Consider the following 10457-nt stretch of genomic DNA (forward strand, 5'->3'; position numbering starts at 1 on the left):
AAGGGCAAGGTCAAAAAACTCGTGAACTTTGTGTTCATATATCAACCCGTAAAGAAAATAGACTATGTTTTCCAGAAAGGCAAGATCTTCCCCCAGAGTTGTAGCCGTTATCGGAATAGAGGGGTATGAGATCGAGGTCCTTTCAGAGGTATAAATAGTTAGTCTTTAATAATTGACAAACCTTGATAAACACGCGCGAGATAATCATAGAATTCATAGCAGTCTTTTGTTTCTTTGAGCCAAACGTTAGAAGAGTGATGCTTATAGGAGCGTAAAGAACAATATTACTTCTTAAAGTTAAGAGATTTAAATTTAAATTTTTAAAGTTAAGAAATTTTATTTGTGAGCCCCTCTATCAGCGTTCAGCCAAAATTAAAAAGCAGGAGCCGGATGGACCATCATTGATAATTCATGTAAAATTTTCACCTGCCTTTTTCAAGCTATTTAACAGTAGCAAAATTAATTCCTTTGTGGAAACGTACGAAATTTTTTCCTTTTAATAGGGGGACAATAACTTTTGGCACCCAGCTGTAAGTATCTTTATTTTGGTGATGGCAACCTCCATTCTTTGTTTATGCTCTCTTCCGTTTCTAATTATGAAGTTTAATTGTATTCAGTGATAAAAAGGTGAAAGTCTTCACCGCGTATCGAGGAGCAAAGACAAAATTGGAAAAGGCAGAGGAGGCCGGAAAGAGGAGGTAAGTTGAGATAATTCCTATTTGGACAGCCAGCTCAACAAAATAAAATCTTTTTTTAATCTAGATAAAAACGTTAATATAACTGTTTGCGTTTAAGCATCCAATGCCAGCCGAATGACCAGTTTATGTAGGAAAATTTTCACAGGACTTTAACAACGGCGGAGTAGAAAGCTTTAGGTCACCAAACCAAATACAAGTACACTCAAGGTATATTATAAAAGGGAGAAATCTTAAGATGAAAATAATATCACGGTTTATCTATTAAATTAGTAGAGTGATTTTACAGAAAATGCTGTGCAAGGTGCAAGGTGCAAGCATCATTTTCTTCCCCATAATTCTTCTCAAGGAAAACCGTGAGACGCCATGTAAAGTGTGGAAAGGGATTTGAAGCTAAATTTATTCAAGTCACTCCCTAATCCCGAAGTGCACTCTAACTCTTAGCTATAATTATTATGAATTTTCCGTTGGCAGTTACCAGACTGGAGAAATCATATCAACAATAAATTGTTTTGGAAAGAAACATTATCTAACCAATTCATGTTTACATCTAGGTTTAAGTGTGATTCATCAGACATCGTTCATAACACATATGCCGGCTTGAAAACTTTCTTATATCACATGGCTTTCTATCTTAAAAATCGATATATTTTACGCAACTTTTCGCAATAAAATGGGTGGAAAAATTTGGAGACAGAACTTTAGTGTTTTTGTTGAATGTCATTTATGTGTGAGTTTTCGCGCACATCTGAAGCATCTGGTATTTGCGAAAAGGTTCTATTTGTTTATCGCATGTTATATACATTATGGCGAAAGATCACAATGGTCTAAACATTAGTCCAGTATTGAATGTCTAATTCAATGTCACTGAGTTTCTTTTGGTAAGTAGTTTTTATATATGTTGTCAGTTGTCACGGGACTCCAACTTTTATTAATTTTTTTTATGCTTCAGATCACCGCACACCGTAGAAAAGTCATACGCAGATCTTTTTTCTTTTTAATTTGTTAACGGCCTCCACACGGGCATCTTTGTAAGGTGCCACTCTCGCTAAGAGCAGTCCTCTCGACTTCCCGTCGGAAAAAAAAGTTTTTCTTTTCTTTTTTGCCCATGAAAAGGGTTTAAGACACATGTTTCCAGAATAGTGTAGTTGTTATCCAATTCTCTTTTTTTTGCGTTGCCACAAGCCAAAGCCCATGTACTTTGAAGGAATTCTTGCAGTTTCTCCCGAGATTTGCATAAGGAACAGGATGAACTGGCCCTCCTTTCTGCAAATTTGTTTCCATCATAAATGATTAAACGCTGTTACGGAACACAGCGGTTTTGAGTGACAAACTCAACATTTCCCTGCGGCCATCAAAATCAACCTGATGTATTGCGTGACGTGTTATGCTAATTTTTCCCTTGTCAAATACCTGTTTCGTTGGTTATAAAAAGTGAGACCAAAACTAGTTAATGTGACGAGTTAGAATCGAAAGTTATTAAAATAAACTGAAGAATTTTACATTTGACAGATCTTTTTATCTTTTAAAATGTTTACTCGATTCATGGAAAGTAAAGATTGTGGTGGCTGCGGGTACTTCAACCTTGATTTGTGGAGTATTCCTTGCAGAAACCATCGAGGAGCAATTTCGTTTGGGCTTGAATGTTTGCCTAGTCTTCTTTTCGAAATTCCGCAAATAGGTGATTCTGTAGTGAAGATCGACTTCACAGCGAGACGAATACACTCTTTTCTGTCTTCCAAAACGTTTACTGAATCAGAAGAAGGTCTAATATGGTAATGGCTCTTACGGCTAACGACCAAAATTTGGCAATTTTTTTGCTAACGATTATTTTCTTTCCGTTGCAATTAAAAAAAAAATATATTATGGTTAACGCTTTAAGGGAAACAATTTCATAGTTAATCAGAAAAATGCATCCATGCATTTTCCACAAATGAGCAAATGTTTGATATCATGAATTTTTATCAATGGAGGTCGCTTTTAAGAAAGAGACCGAAATATCGATTCATTTCGTTCCAGATTACCCCATGCTTGTCAGAGGTAATAATCATGTATCTTCTTCTTTCTTCATATTAATAGTGCCATTGCTATGGGCATCGTACAATACCTCCAAGTCATGCTGTTTGTATTCAATTTGACACTCTCCTCTGTGGCAAAGAAAGCGGTAAATTGTCAAAACTTCAAGTTTGCTATCGATGAAGATGTCGTCCATAATCACATTCTTAAGGGTCACGTGTTTCAAAGATTAACAGTGCCCAATGCCATCCAGTGTCACTTGAAGTGCAAAGATGACTGCCTGTGTGTATCTATGAACTATTTCCCTCGCTCCAAAGAAAATAACTGCGAACTTAACGTTGCTAATAAAGACATGGAGCCAGCGGCGATGAAATGGATGCAAGGAGGAAATTATTATGATTTGGTGAGGAGCTACACGGTGAAGGTGAGATACACTGTTCATTTAATTCCTTATTCATTTATTTATCAACTTTCGTAAATAAAATAAATATTCCCACATGATCAAGTTTTCTGGTACTCCTTAAAAAAGAGGTGTGTTATATGTCAGTCCGGGCCAAAGACAATTTTGTGCACACTGTTTTGTCTGTGATATGATTGGTCTAGACAAAACTAAAACAAACTGATTTGACTGAGAGAAGATTGGGTCCATTCTCTCTCTCGCAAACTTTTTCCTTAACGGCCATGTTGTAATGCGAAGGGAACGGCAGAAGAGAAGCCACTACAAATTTCTTAAAGACATCACTGACTTAACCATTGCTGTATTACTGCATTACAGATCTAATTTCGAGGGACATTTCATCTCCATTCTGGCACCCCGCTATGTGTTGCACGCATACGTACTTTGCTCGCACTGTTTGTTATCAATTCGATCCGATTCCGGTGAGATTTGTCGATGGTTGCTCAAAAGTACATGCCAACCCAATTCGATGAGCATGGTGAGCTAAAAGATTATTTTAATCTTGCTGTAGGGTGGAGACAGATACGCACCCGAGAAGCATCATTGCATCAACAGATGCTGCCGCACCAATCCTTGTCTCAATGGAGGGGTATGTCAGGAGATTTGTGACACTCACAGCACCAGGTTTAACTGTACCTGTCCTAACACATACTCTGGTCAGCGGTGTGAGAAGAAGATGAAACATCCGAGAAGCTGCAAAGACATATCTGAGAACGGTGCCTCGACATCAGGAAAATACGACATCTCAAATTCAGACAATGAACGGTTTTCTGTTTACTGTGACTTGCAGTCTGAACCTGGCTTTGTATGGACGTTAATACAATCGTTTTCCTTTTCCAAGAGAAATACCTTCAATTATGCAGGGTTTGGCAAAAACCTTGAGATTGATATTGAAGAGGGGGAAGTAAATTGGAACGAGTTCCGACTATCCTTATCACAGATGCAGTATCTTGCTAATCACTCTACATATCTGAGAGCAACTTGTAACTTTTCTACGGATGGCCTGCAGTATACGGACTACGCACGCGCTAAGTTGGCAGGTCATGACATTTTTGGTACCTGGAACACCTGCCAGATGTACGAATATGTCAATATCCGAGGAATTTATTGTTCTAATTGCACCGCTTTCACAAAACAGAAGGAAGATGTGTCCTGGCACATAAGAAGTTACAATAGCATAAAAAATGGATGTGAATTTAATGGAACACCAGGTGGAGTCTCCGATGAAAACAATTTCGGAAAATTTGACAAAAATTTCTCAAATCCGGATCACCGCTGCTCGTTTTCTCCTGCTTCTACAACGCAGCATTGGTTTGGAGCTAAATGTGACGAGTAACCTTTTTGCAAATTTATTTCCTTTCACAGAAGAGGAAAGACAGCCAACTGAAAGTAGGAAAACATCGGAGCAAGGCTAAGAACTAACAATGACATCAAGTGCCTTAAAGTTTGGTCCAATTAGGAGTTGAACTTGAAATAAACGTTTAATATTTCAGATAGTTACACTGACCCTTTATCATATAGGAATGCAGACATGCACAAGAGTGACGTCATAAGCAACCTTAGACCTTAGATACACAGCGTCCATATTTCAATAATTGAAGGAATTAGGCGGTCTCTGAGCAAACACTCTTTACCTGCACTTTCATCTTTTCATGTAATGTTCAATAGATAATACACTTACACCTTAAAAGTGAAAGGTCGATAAAATTGGCCTTTTTTTATATTCGTCTTTGAAAACACATTCAGAGCTCACCATTAGTTGATTTATGCAAATTATTTTCAAGCAAGTAAGTAATCGTAAGTTGAAATGCTTGTGTTTAGATTCAGAGATGTTTAAATACCTCCGTACGCTATTAATTTAATAATGACATGTTTTCTCGTCGTAGGGCGACATTTTCTTGACTCGGTCAATCAACCGTTTTCTCTTAACTTTTACTTTACTTTTCTTTTTTTTGAAAATTAGCTTCGGCTTCGTTAGTTTGATCATTTGTAAAACCAAGCTTTAAGTTTAGGTTTCTTGATTTCGCTTTAAAAATCCGTACAGTGAGGAGAAATGGTATTTACTTAGTGGCAGTGATATTAGTAATTTCTCCTTGGTGATAAATATGTACAGCTTTGCTTGATTTTAATATTAGGGGCTCGATACATAACTGTGAGAATCCCTCAACAGCCTCTCTTTGACAAGGACTAAGGTACTTAAGTGCCTCGTTAGGATCACTGCTTACTTAATAACATTGCACATTTCTTCTTAGAACAATTTTTGAAATGTTTAAAATGTAGGAGATGAAGTAGGTATAGTTGTCGGAGCAGGTGTTTGTCAAGAGAAGCACCAGTGAAGTGTAAACGTCATTCAGGATTGTTGTACATAATGTGAGACATCATCTTATTTTCCCCTCAAAAAAGGTATTCGAATTGCGCGGCCAAAGTACCATTTGACAAAAAACCGCTGACGTCACTTTGGTAACATAAAATCGAATTCAGTCGAATTCGGCAACGAGGGCGATATTGTGTTGCTGGTGCCCCGGCTCTGACCAGCAAAGCTGTCACAATAGATCGTTCCGGCACCGGGCATAGAATGTTTCAGTTCCCGAACGATCCACATTGTGAGAGGAAAATGGGTGAAATTTGTCTGCAGACAAAGACACGATCGTAACGATCCAACTTGGTCGTAAACGTCGCTTTGTTTGGGAAATTTTGAACAATTATGCTATGAGCAAAACTTGTCCATATTAAACAGCATGATGGAGGCCCAAGGGATGAAGATGAAGCGCTTTTTGAGAAACGACACTGTACCAACCAGGGACACTAGTTTTGTGCGTGGTGTAAATTAAATTTGAGTGTTTCTGTACCGTTTCCTTAAATTGTTTTTCTATTTTTTTCTGTTTGCGTACTGATACTGCTTAAAAACGTCATTCCAAACATTCAGCTCCTTTAGTATACAAATAACCTAAAAGAAACCCAGTTGAAATATCATTAAAGGTGGCGGATACAAAAGTAAGGAGGTTAAGTGACGTAATTTCCAATGGGACTGTTTTTCAGTTTTTGAACCTTTGCATTTGTGGACTCCTTTATAGAGAGTTCAGCCAAAAATAAAGAGCTGGAGCCGGATCGACCATCATTCATAATTCGTGTTCAACTGCCTCTTTTAACTGTAACAAAGTCAATTCCTCTATGGAAACGAAGGAAAATTTTCAATAGCGAGAGAATGAGTTTTGTCACATAGCTGTAAGTATCTATATTTCTGAATGAAAGACAATTTAAAGATTAAAAGACTATTGGCGATCTCCTTTGTCTGTCTCTGGTCTCTACCGCTTCTTGTTGTGAAATTACTTGTTTTTTTTGTGATCACTATTCTAAAGATAATTAAAAGACACATTTCGACGTATATCCTCCCACGAATTTGAAAAAAAGAAAAAAAAGAAAAAAAAAGTTAAACTCCTTTTTTTTAGCTATTAAGACACTTCTGAGGAGTACTAAAAGAAAAAAAGGGCTATTCAACTGAATCACACTCAAGGAAAACATACGGAAATACCGTGGTCAATTTTTTTCCTTCTAATTGTGGAGACAACAAGCGTTGACATGCAACTGTAAGTGTCGATCTTTCTCGATGAAAAACACCTCATGGCGAGCTCTTTTCATTGTTTCTGGTCTCTTTTAGTTGAATTGTTTTGAGTGATATAAAGGTGGAAGTATTTGCCTCATATTCAAGAGCAAAGCAAAAATTGGAAAAGTCAGAGGAGGCATCCTGGCACATAAGGGTTTGTGATAGCATTGAGAGGGGATGTGAATTTGATGGAGGAGCAGGAGGACTCATCGACAAGGAAGACAATTTCGGGGAGTATGGCTGCAACGATAGCAATCAGGATCACCGCTGCTCGTCTTCGCCTGCTTCCACAACCCAGCACAGGTGTTGAGCTAAATATGATTTGTGACTTTTTGTGGATTCATTTTCTTCTTTAGAAAAGGAAACTCAGCCGACAAAATACCACTCTGAGAAACCATTAGAGCAAGGCTAAGAAAGAACAATGACATCATATGTATGCTTTCAAATGTGGTCCTCCTCAGGAATTGAACTTGAACTAAACGTTAAATATTTCAGATGGTTACACTGACTCTTTATCAAAGAGGAATGTAGACAAACACAAGAGCTACGTCGTAGGCCACCTTAAATACTCAGCATCCATATCTTAATATTTAAATTTTGCGTTTTTAGGCGGTCTCTCTACAAACGCTTTTTACCTTGACTTTCACTATTCAAGTCATGTTCCATAGATAACACTATTACATTTTAAAAGTCAAAAGCTCGATAAAATCGTCTTCTTTCACACTCGTCGTTGAAAAGTCGTCTACTTTCAATCTTTGAAATTTTTTGTTCAATGAGAAAAAATCTAAGTATGAATGAAATAAAAACTTCATATCATGGAGAGTGCGATGCATCAAAATACTTATTCATTCGCTGCGCTCACTTGCTCATTTTTTTTGTGGTGTATCGCAACCCGTGAATAAAACTCGTTCGTACGCACTTTCCATAGAATAATCTCTATGTATTCGAGATAGTTGGGGGTGAACATGCAAAATCATAATCTGACTCGTATTGTTCTCTATTGGACAAGAGCTGCCAGATTTCGGTCCAAAAACACGGTAACTCCATATTCTGAATGGCTACATTGTACATGCGTGGGTGGCCGATTGAAATGCCCAGAATTATCTGGAATCAAGTTCAAACGCACGCAACATTGACGTGTTAGTCATCGATAATGGCGAAATGGTGGATGAAAGCCTCAATTAATGTAGGGCCCGACAGATTGACGTAAACCGATCCGCAAATAGGGACTTTAGGGAAGACGGCGAGTGGAAGCTTAAAATATTTGCTGGCGCATTTCCGGTAGCCGGTGCGCGAAGTTTTCCACCGTAGCTGTGTTGTCTGCGACGTCAAAACGAAGTGTTTGTCGTCTGTCTAAAACGTAAGTAAGTTTATTTTACTTTAAGGTCATTCCAAATGAACTTATCGTATATTTTCAATATATAATGAACTGTCAACATTTTTCCTAACTTGTGACAAATGTAAATGGTTGTAGAACTCATTCAAAGACGAAAACTGACCGAAGTTTCTTTTTCCTTCTAAACAGCTTCAAAAGTTCGTGACTCAAATAAGCTGAAATGGAGACGAGTTCAAATAAGACAGTCCAGTAAGTTGTTCTCAGTTCATATTCGTAATGATTATTAAAACTAAACCAGGAATTTAATCTAAATGATTGACCCGAGTTTGTTTAAGGAAAAAAATCTCTGCAGCTAAACATTATTGTAGTTTTTCAGATTCAAAGTCAGTGAGCTTGCTGTTGGAGAAAGAAACATACTGCTGAGCGAGAAATTTAAAACAAAGACGAAAGAAGAAGAGAAGGCAAGTGGAATTGAATGTCATTTGAGTAGGTTGGAAAAGGCTCTGGAAGAAATAGCCGCAGCCGCAGCTGAAGAAACCGTAGAAAACGATAAGAAGAAAACTGATAACGCAAAAGCAGCGGAAATGAGAAACAGAGGCTGTAGAAAACCTGAGCGGAACACAGGAAAGGCAGCGGAATGAAGAGGAGGAAGAAGTGAAACCAAAGCAAAAAAAAGCAGTAGAAGTGGAGGTGACACAATTGCATATTTGCGTAAACAAAATTATCGCGTTCAGAAGTGGAAAGAAGGAGAATTGCCTGTTGTGGAGCAGACTGCATCTTCTACGAGTGTTCTTAAGGTTATTTTTCGCGCCTTACGACGGCGACCTCTCCCCATTCCCCCAAGTTAACGACCTCGCTGTCCTCGGATCTTAAGGCCCTTTTTAGAAAAAAACCACGACGGCGACGAAAGCGAGAACGTAGCGAAACAAAAGATCTAAAGAGCTAAACAATAGCGAAACCCGTGCTTTTTAAAACTTTGTACATTTCTCAGCCGTCCTTCGCATACAGAAAAAAGACGTGAAATCACCAACTAATACCTTCTCTCAACAAGGTTACTTCCACGGCAATTTAGTCACCTTTTTTACTTTGAACTTGTCACCACATTCCCATGTTGTGCCGAAGTTAAGATGTCGTACCATCAGAAACGGTTAACACATCGAGCTATTGGTGAGAAACTTAGTGGAACATAAATAACATTTTTTTTCAGCAACATTTTACCACACGTCGCCGTTGTGAAATCTTAAACTCCCGAATAGCCTTTCACCATGCAGTCGCATGATTCTGTCACATTTTCCAAGAACATTACTTCTAACGTTGGAAATGAGAAAACAAAACAGAAATATTGAAAGAAGTCACTTTTTTAATGAATTGTAAGACTCGAATAAATAAAGTAATAGATTTTCCTGTAGAATTTTTTTTTGTCGTGGTCTTGCCGGTCAAATGATGAAGTACATATTGACGCATGGAGCCTGATGGGGTCGGATGAGAAAAATATAATTTGGATGGAAACAAACTCGAAATCGAAGAAAGATTGCTTCGGTTATCGATACCCTGCGAAGAATAAATTTGTAATGGAGAAAAATGATCGCGATTTTAAACTAACATAGTGTAGCTTTTTTCGTTAAGTATGTAAACCAGCTGTGCGATGGTGTGACGGTAGTTTTAGTTTCAGCTATGTCTTTCTGAACTTACGCCATTACTACCGTCTTAGTTATTGTTGTCGGTATCAATTAGTGTTCTCGCGGTATGTTTAAGCTCAGGAGGTCACTGGTAGTTTAAATTGTTTCTTTAATGTTGGACAGTTCTCATTTCTACCTAATTAGGAAACGGTGGATGGCAACAAACAACCTTTGTTCCACCGACCTTTTTTTGTCATGGCTTGCTGTAGTGGTCCTGGTGCGTGGTTAATGACTTCGGAAAAACAAACATTGTTAATATGAGCCGAAAAAAAGCTAATGGTGAGAGGGACACTTTTTTAACTGTCCCAGAAAAGTTGAGAACTCTTGACATGAAACGTTAAAAGTTCCCGACATTTAAAAGGTTAATCAAATTTTGATCATCGCTGTAAACGTGACTTATTTCAGTTATTTGATGCAAATTTTTAGTTGTGAAATACTCTCCGTTGAATTCTGTGTCAACAGAAATGGAATATCTTATCCATTGTTTATTTCGGATGACTTCAAGGTAACGTCTTAAACAGAGCAAATGATCTTAATTGATTCATTATCGTGTTTTTCTATTATTTTTCAAGTATAAAGGTGCATCGATATTACCGGATATACATATAGTTTCAACAACATCTGTTCGCCCGCAAATCTTTCTCGAAGGATTTTCTGAAGCCATAAAACA

General features: G+C 37.8%; 1 protein-coding gene across 1 annotated transcript; it reads left to right on the forward strand.

Moving 5' to 3' along the window:
• Positions 1 to 667: 667 nt before the first annotated feature.
• Positions 668 to 8749, forward strand: LOC136282448 (uncharacterized). The gene is made up of 5 exons (XM_066170104.1): positions 668 to 698; positions 2775 to 3135; positions 3680 to 4500; positions 6878 to 7075; positions 8485 to 8749. The coding sequence occupies exons 2-5, from the start codon at positions 2785 to 2787 to the stop codon at positions 8747 to 8749; spliced, it is 1635 nt and encodes a 544-aa protein (XP_066026201.1). The 5' UTR covers positions 668 to 698; positions 2775 to 2784.
• The last annotated feature ends 1708 nt before the right edge of the window (positions 8750 to 10457 follow it).

This window comes from Pocillopora verrucosa, chromosome 7 (assembly GCF_036669915.1).
Source record: "Pocillopora verrucosa isolate sample1 chromosome 7, ASM3666991v2, whole genome shotgun sequence".
Classification (NCBI taxonomy): domain Eukaryota; kingdom Metazoa; phylum Cnidaria; class Anthozoa; order Scleractinia; family Pocilloporidae; genus Pocillopora; species Pocillopora verrucosa.